Source organism: Talpa europaea, assembly GCF_964194135.1.
Source record: "Talpa europaea genome assembly, chromosome: 5".
Classification (NCBI taxonomy): domain Eukaryota; kingdom Metazoa; phylum Chordata; class Mammalia; order Eulipotyphla; family Talpidae; genus Talpa; species Talpa europaea.
In genome coordinates, this window is record NC_140071.1 from 20,813,498 (window position 1) to 20,833,685 (window position 20,188).

Genomic DNA, 20,188 nt, shown 5'->3' on the forward strand with positions numbered 1-20,188 from the left:
ATTCTCTACTCATTAATTTCTCCTTAAATTCTTCCAGTGTTCTCAGTCAAACTTAAAATCAGCTTTGATCATTCCATCTTGTGAATTCTCTGGTCCTTTATGTCTGTCCCTCCTTAAATGAGACCTTGATTGCACCTTTCTGACTACAGAAATAAATTCCAAATTTTACTTCCTGCTTCCCCTCCTTACCTGTTTCACAGAGTTGGTGCATTATCCCTGCTTCAATAATTCCAAGTCATTTCTTTGATTTTTTTTAATTAAAAACTTCCAGTGAAGGAATTCCCTTTGAATTAAGTCTGCATAACATGCTGGTGGTCAGATGCCCGTGCTTGACTCCACTGGTACCCATTAGAGCCTTTATTCCAATGACTCCTCTGAAATTCCAGACAGAAGATCACTATGCATGTGAGAGCAAAGATGTGGAGGTGGGAGAGCATAAAGCACTTGGGGAAGGAAGTGAATTTTTTAGCATTAAATAATGCCTGGGAATCAAGTTCTAAATTATAGTAGATATGCTTGCATATATGTGACTCATTCTCTGGATTAAGAAAATTCTGTGAGTTAATATGGTTCTGACAGCAAGTAAGGAATGAAATAAAGACTGATATTGCTCAAGGCTTCTATCTATTAAAGCCTATAGAGTATCGTATTAAATATCCTCAGTGATTTTGTTGATTTAGGGTGGACAAATTTACATGTGCATGCAAGCATGAATGAAAAACTACTCTGGCAGGCACTTTGGGAGTCCTATCTATAACGGCTCAACACTCACCTCTCCATGACAAAGACAAATGCCTGCAAATACCTGCAACTCTATTTATTTAGTTATTTATTATTTTAAAGATTTATTTTATTTATTTATGCATACAAGACCTGGGGTATAAGCCAGAGGTGTGGGGAAGGGGGTGAGAGGATGCACCAGAGACAGAGTAGGGAGCAGAACAGGCAGACTGACTGAAATGCACTGCTGAGGGGAGCAGCCGGTGAGACAGGAGAGGTCTGCTGCATCATAAGGGTTGGCTTCCTGGCTGGGGATCAAATGCAGTACTGAGACTTAATCCCTTGCGCCACCAGGGAGGCCCAAGAGAATCATAAAAACATCTGCTTAGATTAGTAAATTGAATCAGGAAGAGGCTTATCCCTTGCCTCACATAGAGGCTCCTTTGGTTAAAAAATGACTTAAACATTGAACTGAGTACATTTGCTGCCTCTCTTGATTTATGGATAAGTTTTCTCAGAAATACACTTCCAAACAGTCCCAACTGGCTGTAGCAAAGGTCTGTGTAAATTGATAAGATGCATCTGGCTTCAAGACACAAAGAATAGGGGCAGGCTCTTTGTGTCCCTGGAGAAGCTGGTTGGTGTAGGAGCTGAGTCTCAGTTGCACTTGCTCTATATATGAGTGCCAAGTTCATCCCCAGCAGGGAGAGACAGAGAAGCAGGCTGATTGCTGGGATTTTCTTGCTGTTGAAAAATTCACCACACACTCAGCAGAAATTTTTCTCCTCTCTTGTACTCTGAATGTTTTCCTAAACATGAAGGTAAGATGATAATTTCATTACTATCCTAAAGGAAGTTATCACAAAGGGGAATGGAACGTAACTAACTGAAAGAAATCAAGTAAGGGGAGGACATAGGAAAATAGAAAAGAAAAAGATCTGGGAGAGACTTAAACATTCCTTCCTTCAATATATTTAACAGTTTAGCCAAAGAGAATTCCTTTTTCTTGTCTTGCAGTGAACTTACTGGTTCAGAGGTCTGGGAATTAGGACTGGAGTGAACATTCATGAAAGACTTGAGGAAGTGATAAAGAAATACAACAGTACTGTTATTTTTTTCTGGAAAAATTTCCTTCAGCATAATTTAGTTTGTTTTATTTGGAGTCACACGGTGAACCCTTGCTTGCCCTAACCTCCGACTTGTGATTTGACTTTTCTAAGAGTTTTATAGAAAAGGAATTTAGATCCTTGAAACTTTAGAATTTGGAATCCTACTTGAAAGGGTCAGGATTGGGAGAGAAAATATAAGCAGGTGGAATGAAAGTAAAAACTTACTAAGTAACCGTGTTGACTAAGTGTAAAATGGCCAAATGTTAAAAAAAATTACTATTCAACCAAAGACAAGGCCAAAGATGAAGTCAAAATCATCCATTAGATTTCCGAGTTGCAAAAATAAGTCGAAATTGCTATAATTTTTTATTGCAAATTTTGTTATTAAAGTTAAAAAATTTGCATTATAATGCTGGAGCAACACCTTCTCAACTCTGTCCGTTGCTGTATTGCTTCTGTGATCACTATGCTGTCCATTTGCGACACTGAATCCATGCTCACTTTTAAATGGAGTTGATGCAGGAAGAAGATATGGTACTTTTAAAAATATTTTTGTTAGCCTCCCTGGTGGCGCAGAGGGTTGAGCGCAGCAGGTGGCGCAGAGGGTTGAGACTGCTGTCTGCAGTCTCTGCAGCACAGGTTCAATCCTGGCCAGCCAGGGAGATAGCCACATGGCGCAGCAGACCTCTCCTGCCTTGTCCACTGCTCCCCTCAGCAGTGTCTTAGGTCTGTCTGCCTGTTCTGCTCCCCGCTCTGAGGAATTCTCTGGTGAAATCTCTCACCCTCCTGCCCCTCTGGCCTGTACCCCAGTTTTTGTATAAATAAATAAATTAAAAAATATTTTTGTTAATTTTTTTCTGTCTTTTTTTGCTTATTGACAGAATATTAATTTACCATCCTGTATAGGGTCACATCACATCTGCTCCATAATCACCCATAATCCTCCACCAGAGACTTCTGGGTCCCTGCACCCCTTATCCCCATCCCCAATGGATTACTACTCAACAATGAAAGGAAATGAAATCACGGCATGTGAGACAACGTGCATGAAACTGGAGGGGACCTTGCTGAGTGAAATAAATCAGGAGAAAGATAAATACTGGAGATCTAGGTCTCAAATAACTCAGGCATTCATGAGTTAAATAATTAAAAATTAAACACAAATTACAATCTTAATTTGTTTTATATTATGCTAGGATATCAAGTAACCCTACAACATTAGAATTAATGTGATATCTATTACTTTGCCTTGTATTTTTTAAAAGATTTATTTTTATTTATTTATGCATACAACAACAGGGGTGTAGGCCAGAGGTGGGGGGGGAGAGGATTCACCAGAGACAGAGTGGGGAGCAGAACAGGCAGATCTACTGAAATACACTGCTCAGGGGAGCAGCAGGCGAGACAGGAGAGGAGACTAACCCCTAGGAGAGGTCTGCTGCACCATGTGGATAGCTCCCTGGCCAGCCAGGGGATCTACCCTGGCTAGTTGGGGGATTAAACTTGTGCTGCAGTGGCTGTGGATAGCTTCATAGGTTGTATCTTAACCTCTTGCGCCACCAGGGAGGCCCTTATACTAGACTTTTATTTAAAGGCAGTCATCTAGCCTTCTCTGTGGTTCTTTACTCTTTATATTCCCAACTCACAAACCTGACTTGTACAGATGTATTCATTTTCAACTCATTAAAGATATGCAAGCTAAAATAATGCCTTGTTGTTTTCTTCTACCCAGGCAATAAGCTTATTCATCTTGATGGGATTTATAGGAGAATTTGAAATATTTTCAAGGTAAAACATTTTTGGATTGTGTGTAGATATTAATAAAAATTATTTCTTCTATTTTTAGGAAATTGTTTAGAATGGTCTAATTTTTTACACTTCAATCTGAGCATGTTTATCCCTCCAACAACACTTTCATCTTTCCACATTTAAAAAAAAAAGGCAAAACATGTCTTATTCTTGCTTTTATTTTTATTTTGTTTTCTACTCATCCCAGCACCAAGCTTTTATCTGTAATTCAGAGAATGCTCTAACACATCTTAAGACAGAATGTGCTTTTTAAATATAGTCCTCACAAAGCATTGTTTGGATTTCAAAAGTTGAGTTTTTTAAAGAAAACAATTTTATAGCTCTTGAGACCTAGGAAAAAGCTGTATCATTTATCCATGGCTTGTGACCATTTCACTCTTTGATGGGACAGGATCAGGTCAGTTTATTTTACGAAATTATCGGAATATGTGTCAGGACTTTTACTAGTGACTGGGCACACAAAAAGAAGCAAGACAGTTCTGAGAGTCCACTGTGTGATTCTGGTCTTGAAATAGCTCACTTCGGTACAATGTGATACAGGCTCTTTGAGAGGACTGGACAGTGTGAGGGGAGCATGGGGCAGAGTGGCCAAGCAGCTTCCCTCCCTAAGGCATGTTTCCTAAACATGCCTGTTCCTGGAACACAAAATAATGCAAATAGTACAATGCTCAGATTGTCTAAGGGTCAAAAATTCTAAGGCAGTTGGACTATTGGTGCCAGATCAAGACTACAGGTTTGTAAATTTGGTTCCAGAAAAGCCCCTAAGGCACACAGGCTACAACATGGACTTCCTACTTTCAAAAGGCTCAAGATCAGTGTTAATCCCATTAACATAAGATGTCTGCCAGGCGGGTAATGTGCTTGAAAATCAGTAATACACAGTCTTGCTCCTTACCCCTTGTAAGGGTTTCAGGTGGCCCTCCTGAATCTCTTAGGACCAAGTGACATGATGACCTCTTTGACATAACCTGAATCCAGCACTATGTGAGAATCAGCTCTCCATTTTCTGCATATTTTATTTGAGTGGAATCGTTTTGGCACAAATTGTTCCTGTTTGGGTGGAATGAATAGGAGGAACATCTAGAAGTATAGTCCTGTCCATGAAGCCTTTGTCAGTTTGGTTTCCCACTTCTAAGATCTTTTAATGCTTCTTCTCTCAGTTAAGAATTTCTGTATAACTTCAGTTCATCCTTCAAAATTCCTTTAACAGTCTTAATAACATCCTCCAATATATTTTCTCACATATCCTCCTTTTTCTGAACACACATTTATTTGTATTTCCATTACACATCAGACTGTACATGTTTCTGGTAGGAAATCTATGACATTAAATATGTCGTACTATGGACTATGATTGCATTATTATGATGGTTTGTGATAGCATCACTAGAATATGATTATAGTTTATATGTCTGTGTCTTTACCCTGCCCTCTATTAATCCACAACTCGAAATATCTCAATAGTTCCTGGTATGTTATATATATATATATATATATATATATATGTTAGTCTCTAAAAAATGTGGTCCAGCTCACATATTTTTTTTTTTATATTTAGGATACTTCTGATACTTTTTAGGAAAAAAATGTGAAGTAATTTTGAACTACATTTTACTATTCTTTGTATTCCTCTCTTTTATTTCTCCACATGCTATATGATGACAATTTGATAGTGCCTCATCTCCAATCAATTGCCAGTGGAATTCCTATGGCCCATGGTCAGAATGCAATGGCTGCACCAAGACTCAGGTGGGATCATGTCAAAACTTTGTGTTTCTTATTTTTTTTTTAAAGATTTATTTATTTATACAAGCACTGGGTACAGTCAGAAGCGTGGGAAGGTGAGAGAATTCACCAGAGCCAAAGCAGGGAGCAGAACAGGCAGAAGGACTGAAGTACACTGCTGGGGGGAGCAGCAGGTGGCAGGAGAGGTCTGAGAACCATGCGGGACCCTCACCGGTGGCCGGGGATCGAACTGGCGATGCAGAGACTGCGGGCAGCTTCCCAACCCAACGCTCAACCGCTGCGCCACCGGGGAAGCCCTGTGTTTCTTATTTTTTACACAGTAACAGCTTAGTGTGGACAAAACAGCATTGGCTTTTGAATGTTATTTTTTAGGTTTCTCGAAAATATAATTAGTAATTTTGAAGGGGAAAAGGTGTAGCTTACTTAACAATTAATGTTCGCATAAAGTAATTTCTGTACTCTTATTTTTCTTGTGGGACTTTTTGAAATCTTACATGTGAGCCTAGAAATATACATGGGATAAAAGTTAAAAGCAATTTACTTTTTTTAATTAGTAGAGAAATAAGAATAACATGAAATGAAGTGGGTAGATAATTCAAAATCTGCTTCATATATCTCCATTTTCCTTCTCCCTTGAAATAAACGCTAACAAGTAGCAAAATGACTATTTTGTTTTACCAAACAGATAGTGAGTGATCTTCAAAAGTCAAACATTGTACAGTGTTTTATATTTAATTCCTAAGCAGCATAAATAAAATATAAGACAATATGGAGATTTTAGAGGACTTCTAAAAATACTTGTGATTTTGTGATTCTACTACTTGTGATTCTACTACGTAGAAGAAATCAATATACAATAATTTTGAAAAAAGATACCATAATTTTGGCAATTCTTTTTTTTTTTTTTTGAAGTTAACCCTACTTAAAATCATACTACACCACCACACAGAAACGCTCTATGGTTGTGGAGAAGAGTGTAGGAAAGAATTAAGGTGTAGGCCAGAGGCGAGGAGGGTGAAAGAATTTACCAGAGACAGAATGGAGAACAGAACAGGAAGATTTATTGAAACACACTGCTAAGAGAAGCAGTGGGTGAGACAGGAGAAATCTGTTACCTGGCAACTATTCTTTCAATTTATTTTCTCTCTGTGAGGTTCTAATTTCCAAAAATAGGATTATTTGATCATAGTTTTGCATTTTATTTTAACCTAATATTATACATGAATTTTACACTTTTATTATGTTCTGTCATTTGATTAAACTTATTCTAATTATCCACTTTCCTATTGCTTGACATTTGGGTTATTTACATATTTTATAATCATAAAGTTAACTTTATTTATTTATTTTTTATTTATACAAGAGCCGGGGCACCGGTCAGATGCACGGGAGGGTGAGAGGATTCACCAGAGGAAGAGTGGGGAACAGAACAGGCAGATTGACTGAAATACACTGCTGAGGGGAGCAGCACGTGAGACAGGAGAGTTTTGCTTGCCATGTGCGTTGCTCTGAGTCCGGCGGGGATCGAACCGGCACTGCAGAGGCTGCGGACAGCTGCACTGTGCAGCGCTCAACTGCCTGTGCCACTGGGGAGGCCCCATAAAGTTAACTTTAATCAATACTTTTATGCATAGATATCTGTCCTTTTTTCTGATTATTTTCTTAGACTAAATTCTTAGAAATATGTTTCAAATGTTCTGAATATGTGAATGGTTAAATAGTTTAAGGTAGTTCAGCTTAGATAAAAATATATATTTAAAATGATATTTTAAATTATTTCAGTAATAGGACCATATTATAGAAGATAATTTCTATTTTGAAGCATCATGATGATCATCATTAATGCCAAACATTTATTTAGTCTCCATGAACGGTATTTATAAAATGAGCTACACAAATGTGAATGTGGCTTCTGCAAATATAATGAATGAAACTCTTTATTTTTCACATCATTGTTCATTTTTAAACAGTGTTTGCTTTCTCCCCCTACCCCAGTGTGGTCCCCATGGTCCCCATAGAGTTTCCTTCCCCAATGCACCCATGCACCATCACCTCAGTCCCCTGTGCCCCTCCCTCCCTCCTTTTGATCCCTCTCCCTGCTCCTCCCCTGCAGGATGTCTCTGGTTTATAATTGTCCATTTGTTTTTGTTTTGTTTTGTATCATTATAATCCCCCCCCCATGTCTTATTTGGTTCCCCTATTGAATGACAACTCTTAATACAAACAGGTACATGAATAACAAGGCGAAAGTCCAACAAACCGCAATCACATGAAAGATTTTTAAAATTTAAAAATAGATTAAGTAAAGACATTCAACTGAAGTCGATAGAAAAGATTTTTCATTTCAGTGGTTTTGGTCTTTGAGTGAAAGTCATCATGCATCGGCACATGCCTAGATTAACAATCAGAATTTTCATTCAGAAAGAGACAAGTGTGAAAATGAAAGCGGTCATAAGATCAGAATTTGACAGGTGAGAATGAGATTGCAGAGCGTAGTTGGCCATCAAGGTCATCCCCGTGCATGGGAGGGAAAAACACTACTTATACAAGCAACACAATCTGTGCTTTGGGACCTCAGGAAAAAAAAAAAAACAAATTAATAATTCACACATGAGAGACATCTGTATCAATGAAAACTGAAGTTAAAAGCTTATCAAAAAATTGTGCTGAGTTCCATTCCCCACTCCGTTCTCCATGGATCCTCTACTCAGACACAATGGTAGGGCCAAAGTCAGGTCCCTCCTGACTCTCTACTGCTGAGTTCAAATTACATTACCGTGACCTTATGTCCCAAGGAATCACCCCAACTAATCCAATTTAGGGGAGATGAAAATAAATTCAACACTGGTTTATATATAAGGTGCTCCATATTGGCTTTTGCTCAAGGTTTAAAGTCCCAGGAATCTCAATTTTTGTTCTTTCCCATTAATAGGGAAAAGGTGAGCACAGGAAGAGGCTTAAAAGACACTCTTGATCACCACTGGGGAGGAAAAGGATTTTGTAGATCTTTCGGTTTAAACACTAGATACATGTCTTCATATTGATTAAATGAAATTTAGGACAGATGAGTTGTAAATTTCTCATTTGGTTTGATGATTTTCTCAATTTTTCCATGCTTTCTTCTCCCCTCCCACTAGAGGTTTTTGCCTTAGATAAATGTCCCAGATCAGAGGTTAGTGATTTTGATAGTCTAAGTGAAATTTTGTTGTAGATACAGCTTCACTTTTGGGGTATTTAGGCTTCTGTGTGGTCAATTTAACCACCATATTAGCATATTTCTCTCTCTGGATTGTTTTTTCTTGCCTTGCCTTCCTGAAGAAGACGTTAAGGTTCAGTGTGTATCAACTGCCAACACTTTTCTAAAGGTTTCTCCAGCTCTTTCTCCATCTTCCTTCCTTGAAACTTTACTCTCTCCCAAGCAAAATCCATTTCATCTTCTCTAATTAGCTATTGTATGCACTGAGAAAAACATTAGTCATTCTATATTGTTAGTCATTATATTAATCATTCTATATTTGTTTAGGTATCTATAGTTAACTCAGGTTAATTTCTTAAAGATTCACTAAATTTCTTTCATTGTTCACATATATAGAATTAAAAATATGTTGTTGGGAGCACTTGATACATAAACCCCAAGTTCACTGGACTCAAGGACAAGTGTATCTGTGGGTTCATTGATTTTGGAGGTTTTTTGTTTTTTTAAAGTGATGTTCCGGAAATGGCTTTATTTATTTTTATTTTTATTTTGTGTGTGTGAAGAAGAACTAGGGTGTAGGCCAGAGATGTGGGGGTGAGAGGATTCACCAGAGACAGAGTGGGGAGCAGAACAGGTGACTGAACTACACTGCTGGGGGGAGCAGCAGATGAGACAGGAGAGGTCTGCTGTGCCATGTGGGTTAGTTCCCTGGCCAGGGATGGAATTCATGCCCCAGTGGCTGGCCATAGCTTCATAGTGCTGGGATTTTAACCCCTGCTCCACCAAGGAGGCCCCAGAGAAATTTCTTAAACATTATTTCCCCAAGTATATTAATTTTCCTTGGATTTTATTTCTCATGTAAAGAAAATTTGAGTTACTGAAAAGCACTACCTGTTTTGTATTTAGACTCGCAGGCGGTCAGTCGCTGTTTATGGGCAGTATGGGGGCCATGCTTGTGTTGGAAGTGCTTTTGAAACACAATCATGTAAACCTGTACGTGGTTGTCCAATAGAAGAAGGATGTGGAGACCGTTTCAGATGTTTTTCAGGTATTTGTTTCTGTATGTCTGGCATAGAGAGTGTGAATTCAAATGCATTTTGGCTATCTTGCTTAGTATTCATTTGTTGAATTTTACTGGATTTATATTGTCTGTACCTTAATTTTACTCAAATATCAGTAGGATTTTTAAAAAGATTTATTGGGCCTCCCTCATGGTGCAGCGGTTGAGCGCTGGGTTGCGAAGCTGCCCGCAGCCTCTGCAGCGCCGGTTCGATCCCCGGCTGCTCCCCGGCCACCGGGCGAGGGTCCCACATGGCACGCAGACCTCTCCTGCCGCCCGCTGCTCCCCTCAGCAGTGTACTTCGGTCCTTCTGCCTGCTCTGCTCTCCCCTCTGGCTCTGGTGAATTCTCTCACCCTCCCGCACTTCTCACTGTACCCAGTGCTTGTATAAATAAATAAATAAATATATCTAAAAAAAAAATAAAAGAAAAGAAAAAAGATTTATTTATGCATACAAGAACTGGGATGTAGACCAGAGGTGCGAGGGTGAGAGGCTTCACCAGAAAGAGTGGGGAGCAGAACCGGCAGATCCACTGAAATACACTGCTGAGTGCAGCAGTGGGATAGGCAGGAGAGGTCTGCCGCACTTTGTGGGTTGCTCCCTGGCTGGGGATCAAACTCGTGCTGCAGTGGCTGGCAATAGGTTGATTGTACTGTCTTTAACCCCTGTGCCACCAGGGAGGCCCTTATCTGTAGGATTTTTTATTGCACATCAATCACACACTCAGCTATCATTCTCTCAAATGCAAGGCAAGATGTCTGCATTTGAGGGGGGGGGATGGACAGACTGACTTATTTTTCCTATTTGTACCCTCACCATTTTTATTCACATTTGTACCCCAATATTTGGAAGAGTATCTTGCGCAGTAGATATTAAAGAAATGTTGAGGTTTTTAACCTTTAGTCTAGTTCCCATGCTCTCAAAGCTTATACATCTAAATCACAAAGGCAGGACTTTTGCCACTTGACCAGTATTATAGAGAAGAAATGAAAGTTGAAAAAAAAAAAAAGAAATAGAAAGTTGAAGGGCAAGAGGCCATCTGTTTTCCCAGTGGCTTGCATGGTATGAATTTTGGAGGATTAAGATAAGTTATTTGATGATTATGGGTAAGAATCTGGAATTTGAATTTAGGTTCCATTTTGAATTTTGTGTCTAGCTGAGGTCAGAAACATTTTTTTTAAAAAGATTTTTTTTATTTATGCTTACTAGAGCTGGGGTGTAGGCCAGAGCTGTGGGGGGTTAGAGGATTCACCAGAGATGGTGTGGAGCAGTACAGATGGATCAACTGAAATACACTGCTGAAGGGAGCTGCAGCCCAGACAGGAGCAGACTGCTGTGCCATGTGGGTAGCTCCCTGGCCAGAGATCAAACTCTGCTGCAGTGGCTGAGGATATTTTCATAGTACTGGGTCTTAACCCCTTGAACCACCAGGTAGGTCCCAGAAACAATTTTGTATATTTCAAAATGAGGACCAAATATTCCTTGGACACACTGAGGATTTAGCTCAACCTCACATTACAATATCAGTGCAGTGTGGGACCGAGGTGGGAAGGGGAAACCTTTTTGATTCTGAGCACTGTTTCCCTTCTCTAATTTTTGTGTGGTGGCTTTTCTTGAGTTCAGGTCAGTGCATTAGCAAATCTTTGGTTTGCAATGGAGATTCTGACTGTGAAGAAGATAGTGCTGATGAAGACAAATGTGAGGACTTAGAAAGTATTCTTTCCTGTGACATCGACAAACCTCCTCCCAATATAGAACTTACTGGAAATGGGTAAGGTGCTGGGCAGTCTCCCATCCATGTTGATGAGGTATGGTTTTTAATTTTGCTTTGTGTATTTTTTTCTAGTTTGGTAAGTGTAATAACATATCACCTAACAGCCAAATAATTGACTCAGAGTTCCACAGCCTGAAACACTTTTTAAGATTCATATCTGCATACCTGCGTGTTTATATGTATATACACATGTATGTATTTGGTAAAATTTAAAGTGATCAATTGTCCCTGGAATGACAGTTTTGGTATTAAAATTCTTGCATCTAGAGAAACCCCTCAGTCTTGGGGGTGGCTGCCCAATGAGGGGTGTGGTGGTGGGACAGAGAGAGAGAGAGGGAGAGAGAGAGAGAGAGAGAAGGAGAGAAAGACTCAGTTACATGGGTTTAAACTAGCTGGAAATTTTTGTTTCCAAGTGCAGTTGGGAAAATCTTATTTGTCTTTTCAAAGAGAATTCTAAGAAACTTTTAAAGGTCACCTGACCAAAGGTTGTAAGGCTTTAAAATAATATATTTTAAGTGATAGATGTCATTTTTCTATAACATTTTAAAGTTCATTAACAGAGAAATGGTAAAATGACTCTAAAGAGTATACTGCCCACCTTACTAAGAGGCAATTTGAAAATTTAATAAGACAGCTCTCTGTTTTCAAGAGTGATCTTAATTGCATTGGTTTTATCTATAGATTCTAGTCAAACTAACTGTTGGCATAGCTGCAAAAGGACTTTGTGTTTCCCCAAAACGTTCATAGCCTGAAATGGTGTTGACTTTTCCCAACACCCTGTTGTAACTTCCCCAGGCAGGGGAAGTTGGATAATGTATGGTGTGCATTATGATGCTGTTCTCTTTATCTGAACATTCTTGAAGAGATGCCTAACTAATGTATTTGAAAACTTTCTAGAGTTCTCTAATGATGCCTTTTTCAGCAAGTGCTAGTTCTGGTTTTTAACTGCCTTTTGTTCTTCCCTTATTCCATTTTTAAAAAACAGTTACAATGCACTCACTGGCAAGTTCAGGAACAGAGTCATCAACACTAAAAGCTTTGGTGGTCAATGCAGAAAGGTGTTTAGTGGGGATGGAAAACACTTCTACAGACTGAGTGGAAATATCCTCTCCTACACATTTCAGGTACCTTATTACATTCATCTGATTTATTTCTAACCTGCGAATTATTTCCAGCAATTATTTATATGATATTGATTTTTTTATTATTTGTTGAACATTTTCTTGTTGCCTGAATGTGGGTAAATCTTATAAATGTTTTACATGGTCTTAAAATGTACACTCATTTTTTAACCCTGAAGTACCGATAATAATGCTTTCAGACTTGTGTCATTGAAGTGGAAATATCTTTATGCCTCAATTTCAGCTCCATCTTCCAAGTGGGCCCAGAACTTGTGGGCGGTAAAACTCAAGGCCCTGGCTGTGGCTGGTCACAATCATCTTCCCAAAGCCAGTGTGACTTCACTTAAAAAAGCATTTCTAATTGGGCCTCCCCTGGTGGCGCAGCGGTTGAGCGCTGGGTTGGGAGGCTGCCTGCAGCCTCTGCAGGGCCAGTTTGATCCCTGGCGTGAGGCGAGGGTCCCACATGGCGTGCAGACCTCTCCTGCCACCCGCTGCTCCCCTCAGCAGTGTACTTTGTCAGTTTGCCTGCTCTGTTCCCTGCTCTGGCTCTGGTGAGTTCTCTCACCCTCCCGCGCTTCTGACTGTACCCAGGGCTTGTGTGAATAAATAAATAAATCTAAAAAAAAAAAAAGTCTAAAAAAAAGGCATTTCTAATTGATGGTGGTAAGATGATTTCCACTTGTGAAATATTTCATGCTCACAAGTATGTGAATAGCATAGACATATGGTTTTGATGAAAATAAAGCAAACATTTATATATGCTCTTCACCTCAACATTAAGATGGAGGACACTGCCAGTGACTGGTAAGGCTCCATCTAACTCACTCTGATCACATCTCTCCCCCACTCCCCAGGAAAACAGGATCTTATATTTTTGTATTAATTATTTCCTTTTTTGGGGGTAAAGATTTATTTATTTATGCATACAAGAACTGGGGTACAGGCCAGAGGTGTGGGGGGATGAGAGGATCACCAGAGACAGAGTGGGGAACAGAACAGGCAGACTGACTGAAATACACTGCTGAGGGAAGCAGCAGGCGAGACAGGAGAGGTCTGCTACGCCATTTGGGTGGCTCCCTGGCCAGGGATCGAACTCATGCTGCAGAGGCTGCGGATAGCTCCATAGGTTGCGTCTTAACCCCTGCACCACCAGGGAGGCCCAATTAGATAAAGTTTATCTTGGATAAACTTTGATTGTATCATTAATTTATGCCCCACTGGTGTAGTTTGTGTTCTACTCCTTGCCAATAATCAGTGTTGCCTGACTTCTAAATTTTGCTTGTGGTCTCAAGGTGTCCTCTGACTCCTGGCTTCTGCTTCTTGCATGCTATTTCATCTTATACTTCTAAACTCATCCTGTTCCCTGATTTCCACATAAAATGTATTACTATGAAATGTGCTAAACTTAGGGGATGTTCCTAAAGATTTAGAGAAATATAAAGGAGAGGGAGAGATTTTTTTGTGGCAGTGGTGCAAAAGCATTCAACAAAACAGTTGGCATTTTCATCTTAAAACATTGTCTTTCCACAGCTTCAACAAAATGAAATTTCTAGTTTCATCCTATTTCAGTGTGCTTTGCTCTCCTCTTCCAAGATCTTTCCTCCCTTCTTTCCAGAACTCTCAAAATTTCCAGTTCACCGCTCCTCATTTATTACTCCCAAATTTATAAACCAAAACTATTTGGTTCAGACAGAAGAAACTTTTGTTTCCCAAAACTAACCCTCTCCAGAGAGCAGCTTTGATTATAAATAGCAAATTCACCATCTTCTAATTTACAATAAAACAAGTTATATTTAAGAATTCTTGAATTATGAGAATGCAAAGAGAAATTTATCTTAAAAATAATTGTAGTCTTCAATTTTTTGAATGTCTACTGTGCATCTGCTCTATTTTAAGCAATTTGTATAGGTTTAATCCTCACAATATATTTGAAAGGTAAGTAGTATTTTACTATCTCATACATGTAGAAGTCAAAGATTTTAGCTGATTTGCTCCAAGACAGCAAGTCAATTAATGGTAGAGTTTGGAGCAGTTAGACTTCACTGTCTTTATTTTTCCACTCTATTTACAATATATTTTACAATATATTGTTTTAACTTGTTCTAAATTCTATATGGTGAATAATATGGTCATAATTTAACCTTTGGTCAGAAGGGAGAATATGAGCTAGACATCTAGAGATATTTCCCCCCCTCCTATTTGTAGGAGAATATGTTGATAATTCCTTCATAATTACAAGGGTAAGAATTGCAGATAAAAATTTTGGGGGGTCAAATTTAGGAAGTTAAAGAACAGAGAAAATAATAAGGAAGAGAATTTCTGATGTAGTTGGAAGATAGACCTGCTGTAAATCTGCAACTTCTGAAGAAGGAAAATTTAATAACAGCATCATCCTGATATTCATTATCTGCAGCTTGGCTTAGTTTTTGAATTGACATCTGAAATGCCTTTCTAGTTACCAAACCTGAAGGTGTTTGTGGATGTTAAGGAAAATTATAGCTTGTTACTGAATGAAGGACAAAGATGTTTTGAAGATCCAACGTGAGGGAAGCAAGGTGGAAGAATAGGGAGAGAGTCAATCATTGAAGTGCTAAATCCTGATGCAGATATAGATATGGAGAATATCCTCCCTAGCCCATAAGCGCTGACCTAGGACCACTGGGGATTCAGCTATCTATGTGGTAAAAGGTGACTCTTGACTTGTTGGAATATAAACATTAGTGAACACAAAACAGAATCAATGTTCCTTAAAGTCACAGGTTTGGTTATCAAAATTGTCATTTGTTCATGGCAAAGCTAGCTTCTTACTGAGTAAGTTACTTACTTTGATACCATGTGAATTTTCTGTTTTTGGATATTTTTCATCCACCAGAAAACTTTGTAACATAAGCACATTCCTGCTCCCTGGGGGCTTTGGGATGGTGCACTTGGCTAAAAGACAGTTGTGTTTATTTTCAACATGTAATGAGTTGCAGATGGGAGTGAATAAAGATTAGGGTAGAGAAAAATGAGTAACTTCCTGAAGCCTCCTATATTTGATTTCGAAGACACTTCATTATATATTTTGAAGAGAGACTCTATGTGCACATCAAATGAGTAACATAAATATATCCGAAAGGCAATTTTAACGAATGCTTAGTTATCTGTGTCTCAGATGCCTCTGTTGGTATGAGCCCAAATATTTGAGATTTCGAAATTTACTTTGTTTATCAGGAATAGCTTGAATCAGTGATCAAAAGAGCTAACATATATTAAGAGGCCTTTATATACTAAGCTCTGTTTCAAGTGAATTAAACAGATATTTGTTTTTCTTGTAATAACCCAAGAAGGTTACTATCATCTCTATTTTATAGTTGAAAAACTATAACAAATAAATGTTAAATACCCACCTTCATAAAGGTAGTGGATGACAAACATGGCATCAGAACCCTAGAAGTGTGACTATAGAGCTCTTACAGTCCACTAGACTTGGGCAGAAAATTAGAATATGTATAATTACTGACAAGAATGAGCCCAGTAGGGGAAGAAAAATTGAAGCTACAAGAGAGGGAACAGTCAATCAATTTAATACGTCCTTTGAATAGGGTGTCCTTTTTTAGAAAAAGTGTGTGTGCTCACTTCATCTCCCTTATTTCTACTAGATGCTTCCATATTAATATTACTTGTCAGCTTTCTGAGGATATTTTATGTTAACTCTTGATCTGTGATAAACTAAAGGATAAACAACATTATTGTCTCTTCCCTGAATGCTAAAGTCATCGCTTCCCAATTAACCACATATGACAATTCTGTTGTCTGTTTTAACATTCTTTTGGGATGACTTTTTCGTCATCATTTAGCAGAGGAACAAATTCAAGTTTTAGCATTTGTTCATGTCAAAAAAAATTAGAAAGTTAAACCCACTGTTGGATCATCTGGAACATTCTAAAGAAAAATCTACACTATCCAGTTGCTTCATCATCTTTATATCACCATCATCTGCTGTCCTTTGCTACATAAAAAGTAAGGGCCAAGTTGTTTGTAGTTTTCCATCAGTGTGTCTTTGTTAATTTGCTCACTTCTGAGCTAAATATTGGCATTAAAGCAAAATGGAAGATATTTGTATTAAATGTATTTTGTGAATCATCTGGGATTGCTTTACTGATTCCATGTCACCTGTTTAATAAAGAATAACTTTTAAATTAATTCTTTTTTACCCACATAGGCCTGGTCTTAAAAATTCATAACTGTTTTGTGTCAATAAAAAGCTTTTTTTTAAAAAAAATAAAGTATCTTTTCTAAAAGATCTGTGACAAGATTCTTTGTTATATCGAAGGTCTTAATTTGGTCATAGTACAATATTTCATTTTCTTTGTAGGTGAAAATAAATAATGATTTTAATTATGAATTTTACAACAGTAGTTGGTCTTATGTAAAGCAAACATCGACAGATTATAGTTCATCTAGAAGCAAAAGCTCCCTTTTTAGTTCTTCACACTCTTCTTCAAAGAGTCATACTTCAAATACCAATGAAATCCATAAAACAAAGGTTAGTATGCAATATTAATTCACTTTCCCATATTTACTGGTTTATGTATGTTTAACTTTAGCAAAAAGGTATTCACCAAAAGGATCAATTCTTATTTTTTAAAATTAAGGCAATAGTATCTTATATTTTTTCAAAGCATAGTTCTTTTTGATAGTATTCTTATATTTTCAATTCTCATTAAAGTATTTTTATTTGAAAATCTAGTTAAAACTGTTCTAAATTTCTAATTCATGATAGCTAATGCTACTATTTTAAAAATTATATGTAATTAAAAAATCCAATTAACATGTGCTTCCAAAACACTAACATTAAACTCTTTTTTTAGAAGGTATATGAAACTTACTTCCTTTGATTGCATAGTTATAAATCAGAAAAAAACTTGATTGTCTCTTAATTGCTGTATTATGCTATTAATAATTTATCTAAAAAAATAAGTTACATGAAATGAAAATATTTTAAAGTATTTTATTACTTTTGAGATCCCATATCTTCATCTGAAGAAGGTAAACTTATTTTTAGATACTTGGTTGTTTTGAAAACTAAAACTTTCATCGTAGGCAAACTGCACATCATTCACCATCCTCATATCCTTGTCTCATTCCCAAAGCCAGTAACTTGATTAATAAATCACACAAGGGAGGTATAAAGAATATTGGTTTTATTTCTTTTATGACTAAGAAGCTGAATATGAAAATGTAAGCTGTGAAAACATTTGTTGTTACCATATTATATTGTTCACATAAATGAAGATTTGGTATGAGATAGATATAGGTTTTGGACATCATTAAAATATGCTTAAGAAATTTTTAAAAGACCTCATTGTAATGTGGTTTAAGTTGTAAATATTCCAGTATAGGAGATATATGGCCACCCTACCTATAAATCAGACTCAGATGAGGATCGCAGGGTCACATTATTTCATATACTAATTGTGACATTATTTAATTCATGAAGTTGATTCTTTTTTTCTAGTTGGAGGGCATAGCGACTTAGTTTTGACAAGATTGAATGCATTCAGGGTTATAAGGCCATAGATCTTGGTTTTGAAATTTAAAAGGCATATGTAAAAGAAATTCCCATGACATCACTCAGATATTATTACTATTTGAAATTCCAAAAATGCCTTAGATTGTGTCAAGTGGCTAGTAAGCTCAGAAGAGACTTTATCATACAACAAAATTTTTTCATTTTAACATTTTTAAAATTAATGAATTAATTTAAACAATTTTAATTAATTTTTTAATTAACTAATTTCTTTTTTCATTTAAAAAACTCATGTATTGCCAGCTGATTGGAGGTGGCAGTTGATGGAAATGTTGGCTAGGGAATTATTTTCATTGTCTTTTTATATGCAACCTCAAATTCCCTTTCCTTTTTCTTTTTTCCAGAGTTATCAATTGTTGGTTGTTCAGAACAATGTTGAAGTGGCTCAGTTTAGGAATAACAATCCAGAGTTTTTGCAACTTGCTGAGCCATTCTGGAAGGAGCTCTCCTACCTTCCCTCTCTATATGACTATAGTGCCTACCGAAGATTAATTGACCAGTATGGGACACATTATCTGCAGTCTGGGTCCTTAGGAGGAGAATACAAAGTTCTATTTTATCTGGATTCAGAAAAACTCAAACAACATGGTAGAGTATCAAAAAATTATTATATGGAAGCACTGTAGGGATTTTAATGGGGAAAACATGCGGTTAACTTAAACTTTAGAACTTTAAAATATGAAAAGTAGAGATTAAACTGCAAAGGAGTACAATATTGCAAGAATCCGCTATATACACTATGCAAAATCTCACAAGCTAGCCTGCTGTTTTAGGTCGGACCCAGGAATGTGAGTTAAGCCACTGTCATTACTGATTACCTCCAGAGAGTGTTGATTGGATTGTAGAATACATTTTTTTTTAAAGATTTATCCATTTATGCATACAAGAGCTGGGGTACAGGCCAGAAGTATGGGGATTCACCAGAGACAGAGTGGGGAACAGAGCAGGCAGATTGACCGTACACTGCTGAGGGGAGCAGCGGGCAAGTCAGGAGAGGTCTGCTGTGCCATGTGGGTAGCTCCTTGGCCCGGGATCGAACTCATGCTGTCGTGGCTGTGGATAGCTTCATAGGTTGCATCTTAACCCCTTGTGCCATCAGGGAGGCCCTGGATTTTAGAATACTTTTAAACTTTCCTTTTTCTTACATTAAATAATGTTTATTGAGGAAACTAATGAAGAATTTATTGATACAGAAGAAATTAAAATTTTTAAAAAGAAGTATTTTATTTACCTTTGTTCTTTACTAGTCTACTCCTTTACTACTCAAACTCTCAACCTTGATGCCCACACTTTCTTCTGTATTCCAAATCACCTATTCAGCTTGTTTCTTTTCAGTCAAGACTCCTTACAAATCTGGAGAGGTTCTGATATGAAATTCAGGGGAGATTTTGTGTTAATATACACCTGTTTCCCTTGGTTAATTTTTCCATTGGGGTTAATTTTCACCAATAAGAATTGATGAAATTTGAACATTTTGAACATCACGGGTTGGAAATAAATGCACATGTACAGGTTTTTATGGCAACACCAGAAGCAATATTTCTTTGGGAAATCAATTTAGCAAGTGACTTGATCTAAACTCAGTTTAACTGCCCTTTATAAAAAAATGTTGGCACTTAAAAGAAATGGAAAGGACATTTTAAAGCTTTTCAAGTTGGTAGGAGTATTTTTTGTGTAACTCTTTTATGCTAGAGCAGTTCTGTTCTTCCTAAAAATTTTTAATTTAAATAAAATTAGGTTAAAGCTTCTGGGATGTAAGGTTTCTTTAAGAAACATTGAGAGTGTTAAAATATAGCTAGTAAAATTATTTGAAAAAATATATTTTCATATTATTATTTTCAGATCTCCTTTTTAAAAATGCATGGCTAAATTCCGTTCGATAATGAGTAGAGGCTATCACCGTAGAAGGGTATAAGTCATATAACGGAAATGTTAGGAACCAGAGAGGTGTTAAAGCTGAGGAGATTGAAGCAGTAGAACAAGTGTTTTAAGAATAAGTTACTGTAGAACCAGAACCTAGATTTTGGGGTTTCCAGTAGGTAGTCTGGAGGCCACTACACTCCTACTTTTAATTGTTTGC

The 20,188-nt window shown here is 37.4% G+C and overlaps 1 protein-coding gene across 1 annotated transcript in view; it reads left to right on the forward strand.

The window, feature by feature from the left end:
* Positions 1-305: 305 nt before the first annotated feature.
* The window catches only part of C7 (complement C7), a gene marked incomplete at both ends in the record, with an annotated part of 43,422 nt that continues 23,539 nt past the window's right edge, over positions 306-20,188 (forward strand). Inside the window, 9 exons of the mRNA XM_084232908.1 lie at positions 306-425; positions 1,425-1,541; positions 3,562-3,617; positions 5,312-5,387; positions 9,487-9,628; positions 11,265-11,412; positions 12,401-12,539; positions 16,894-17,064; positions 18,453-18,696. Of these exons, the coding sequence (XP_084089034.1) occupies positions 306-425; positions 1,425-1,541; positions 3,562-3,617; positions 5,312-5,387; positions 9,487-9,628; positions 11,265-11,412; positions 12,401-12,539; positions 16,894-17,064; positions 18,453-18,696 (1,213 nt within the window). The remainder of the gene's footprint in view (positions 426-1,424; positions 1,542-3,561; positions 3,618-5,311; positions 5,388-9,486; positions 9,629-11,264; positions 11,413-12,400; positions 12,540-16,893; positions 17,065-18,452; positions 18,697-20,188) is intronic.